The sequence below is a fragment of the Cynara cardunculus genome, assembly GCF_001531365.2.
Source record: "Cynara cardunculus var. scolymus isolate 2C chromosome LG 5, CcrdV1, whole genome shotgun sequence".
NCBI lineage: Eukaryota > Viridiplantae > Streptophyta > Magnoliopsida > Asterales > Asteraceae > Cynara > Cynara cardunculus.
The window spans coordinates 600638-604410 of record NC_037532.1 but is presented as its reverse complement, the minus strand read 5'-3'; the positions used below and the strand labels follow the sequence as shown (position 1 = coordinate 604410).

The following is a 3773-nucleotide window of genomic DNA, read 5'->3' as shown; positions in this document are numbered from 1 at the left end:
GCTCTCCCTCTTCCAACGATCTTCCTAAACGTCAAAGTAATGTATAATCTATATTAAGCCTATGATAATTTAACATAAACAATTACCCTTTTAAAATTAATCTCTCACCTATCCCATCCCATCCCATCTTCATCTTTCTTGTTTTTTTATCAGAAAAGTTGCAGAATTTGAGGCCATGGACAGATTGGTTAAAGCAGATTTGAAGGAGGTGAACCTGGTTTTTTCAAGAAACCAAAAGTGTTCCACAACCTTCAAGTTAACCAATCTGATGCACACCATGGCTGTTGCTGTTTCTTTTAACACTACTAACCCTTCACTTTTCTCATTCACCCACCCTTTTTCTATTATCCCTCCTCTTGGAACTGCATCTTTTACCCTTTTCTTATTGAAACCGTCCAATCATCCGCCGCTCTCAACCCCACCGGATAACGTTCTTGTCCGATCATCCATGCTGCCCACCGGAAAAGCCAATCAGGAAGATCTCCGTCGTCTGTTCTCCAAACCTGGTCCACATATCTTTAAAGATGTAACAATCCCGATCTCCTTTGTCGGCCCTCACGTCATCGAGTTTCTGCTCTCATCTTCCTCTACGAAGACCCTCGAGATCGCTTTCGTTCTATCTAAAGCCATTTCGTGGTGTGATGAGTTGCAGCTCGGTTCTTTGTTAAGACCTGCTGTTATGAGTGGGAATTGTTATGTTGCTTCGGTTTTGGTGGATGCCGGTGCTGATGTAAACCGGCGGGAGGCAGATGGGGAATCAGTGATGGATTTGGCTGTTAAATCTGGAAATGTTGAAATGGTTCGGTTTTTGATCGAGTCTGGTTGTGTGATTGATCATTTAAAGGATCGATTCTTGCATGCTGCAGCTTCTGCGAATCGGGTGGATATAATGGAGGTTTTGTGTATGGGTTATTTAGATATAGATGTCGATTCGGTCGATTCTGAAGGTCGAACACCTCTTCATATTGGTGCAAGTTACGGTCATATTGAAGTTCTTCAGTTCCTAATTACGTTAGGAAGCGATCCCGATAGAGCCGATTCCAGAAGGTGGACCCCGCTTCATTGCGCTTCGATAGAAGGGCATGTAGCAGCAGTCGAGTTCCTGCTAAACTCGTGTAATTATGTTAAGTATGCGGTAACTAACGAAGGAAAGACCGCATTCGATCTTGCAGTGGAAAACGAGCATACGGACTTATACGACATGTTGCATTTAGGGGACGTTTTGCATAGATCGGCAAGAAAAGGAGATATCGACGAAATGAAGAAATGTTTAGCAGAAGGTGCAAAGGTGAACGGGAGGGATCAAAATGGCTGGACCCCTTTGCATAAATCGTCGTTTAAGGGTTGGATTGATGGGGTTAAGGTGTTGCTCAACCATGGTGCTCGGGTTGATCTGGTGGACGGTACTGGGTTCACACCACTTCATCGGGCGGTTGAGGCAGGGCATGCACATGTCGCAATGCTGCTAATCGCTCATGGAGCAAAAGCTAGCATGAAATCGCTCGCTGTTCCTTTGGATTTACTTTGCCACAAAATTGAAACTTGAATTAAGTCGTTACACAAAACCCGGGCCTTTCAAGCTCATCTCCTCTCCAGTAAACAAACCAGCAAAGAAAAGAACTCGGACTTAACAGGCCTGATCGGGCTTTTGAATAAAACTTGACCTGGTTGGGCTAATCGGTTTGGGTCTAGGCTTTGGGCTTTTGCTAAGGTCGGGCTTTTTACGGTTCGGGTTTTAGGCTTTTATGCATCTCTATATACAAGTTTCACTCAATTGTATCTATGTATAGTTTAGAGTTGTGTCATGTGTAATCTATGCAATTAGCAAAATAGATTAGAAACAAATAGGATTCATTTGGTGAACTTGTATATTGCAAAAGTCATATGATCCTTAAATTCCTACAAAATCATTTGGAATTCATTAGGTTTTGAAACCTTTTCTTTAGATACAGTAGATCTCGACTCTGATACCATTTAATAGATGTGGAACCACTTTGAATCTCTTTTTAAAAAAGATTTTATAGAAAACAGGGGATGTTAAGATTTCTTGTTGGGTGATTGAGAGAATGTATAGCATAAGACTATCCATTGATTGAGTCGTATATCGGCTAGATTACATACATTCAATGTTCATGTATATATATTATATATATATATATATATATATTTATATTTATATTTATATGTGTGTGTAGGAACCTCCATTTTAACTTTAAGGGTCTTGTCACTTATGGGTTCCATGTGTAAAGCATGATATATTTACACGATATCAGAGTCAGATCTACCTCTATAAAGGACTATATTTTGTGTCCTTGTTTCTGTCCACCTTCTGTTSGGAAGGAGTATGTGGGAGTATGTCAGTATACTATTTTCGTTATATCGATGAGAAAAAAGTTGAGCAAAAGAGAGAATGTGTGGATCTATGAAGGGGTTGTTTGTTTACCTCTTAATAGTTCCATTAAGAGGCAACATTTGAATTGTTAAGAGGTGAATTTTGTTTGGAATTTTTTTTTTGTCTCTTAATGGTTCTAAAACTCTCTGAATGATTTTGTATCATGTGTTTTTCTTAACCATTCAGCGTCTTGATTTCATTGTTAACAGTTACCAAACAATTATATTTCATTTTGCACTATATCATAAGAGACTAWTAATCATTCTAACCAGTTAATCATTCAGTAATTGCCCCGAAATCTTTTGGCTTCGATGAAGATCTGCATCCATATTCGAATCCAGATTGTTATAATAATACATAAATGATTGTGTTTTTATTTTATACCCATGAAATTTTGACTTTCAACATTCTTTGAATTTTTGTTTTTTATTTGTATTTTCCACTTATTTTTAAGATTTTATTAAGATAAAAAATCAAAAATAAAAATGTAAAAAATTTACTTTTTAACTCTTATAATTTATTTATATTAAAGATTATAACATTAATTATATTATTAAATTTATATATTTAAATAAAGTCATTTTGTTATATTATTAACTGAGCTACATGTCARAGATAAATATCATGCTAATATTATATTTAATTTCAAATATTTTATAGTTTATTTTAGATTGTTAAAGTAGTGTTAATTTTAATTATTGACATTAAAATAGTTAATATTTTAAATGGTTGGTAAGAAAACTTAAATATAAATTTTATGTGACAATTCGTAATTTTTAAAATCACAACAATTATTTAAAAAAATAATATTTAAATATTTCAAAAAGTTGTGACGAACTACGGTTGTTGTTAGAGGTGTATAAATTGGTTTCAACTTATTTTCTAATCACTTTTATTTTAGTGATTGGAAATTTATTAATTGTTTTTTATAAAACTTATTAATTATTAAACATACTAAGGGTTTGTTTGTTTACTTCTTAATAGTTYCATTTAATTAATTGGGTAACCGGTTAAAGCATTAATCGRTTGTCATGTTGATGTAGCGAATGATGGTATCTGGTTAATGCTTCAACAAATAATATTGAGTTGGATACCACATAARCATGGTAACCGGTTAATGCTTTTACCGGTTATTCGGGTACTTAAATGTTTAAAATTTTACATCTTAGGTACCAAAATATAAGTTTTGAAAATACGTTACTCAAAATAGAAATCAAATTAAAATACGTTATTTTTTCATACAATTTGCTCAAATAAAAAAACAAACCTAAAATTCTTAAAATCTCTAGTTTCTTCGTACATTATATGTATATAAAAAATGTCAATTATTTTATCCCTCATGTATCGTTATTTCATGTTGATTAAAGTGTCATAGGAAAAA

General features: G+C 34.3%; 1 protein-coding gene across 1 annotated transcript; it reads left to right on the top strand.

Annotated features, from left to right (window-relative positions):
* The first annotated feature begins 203 nt into the window (after nucleotides 1–203).
* LOC112513413 (tankyrase-2-like) lies at nucleotides 204–1915 on the top strand. Its single transcript, XM_025119667.1, has one exon. The coding sequence runs from the start codon at nucleotides 269–271 to the stop codon at nucleotides 1544–1546; it is 1278 nt and encodes a 425-aa protein (XP_024975435.1). The 5' UTR covers nucleotides 204–268; the 3' UTR covers nucleotides 1547–1915.
* Nucleotides 1916–3773: the final 1858 nt, after the last annotated feature.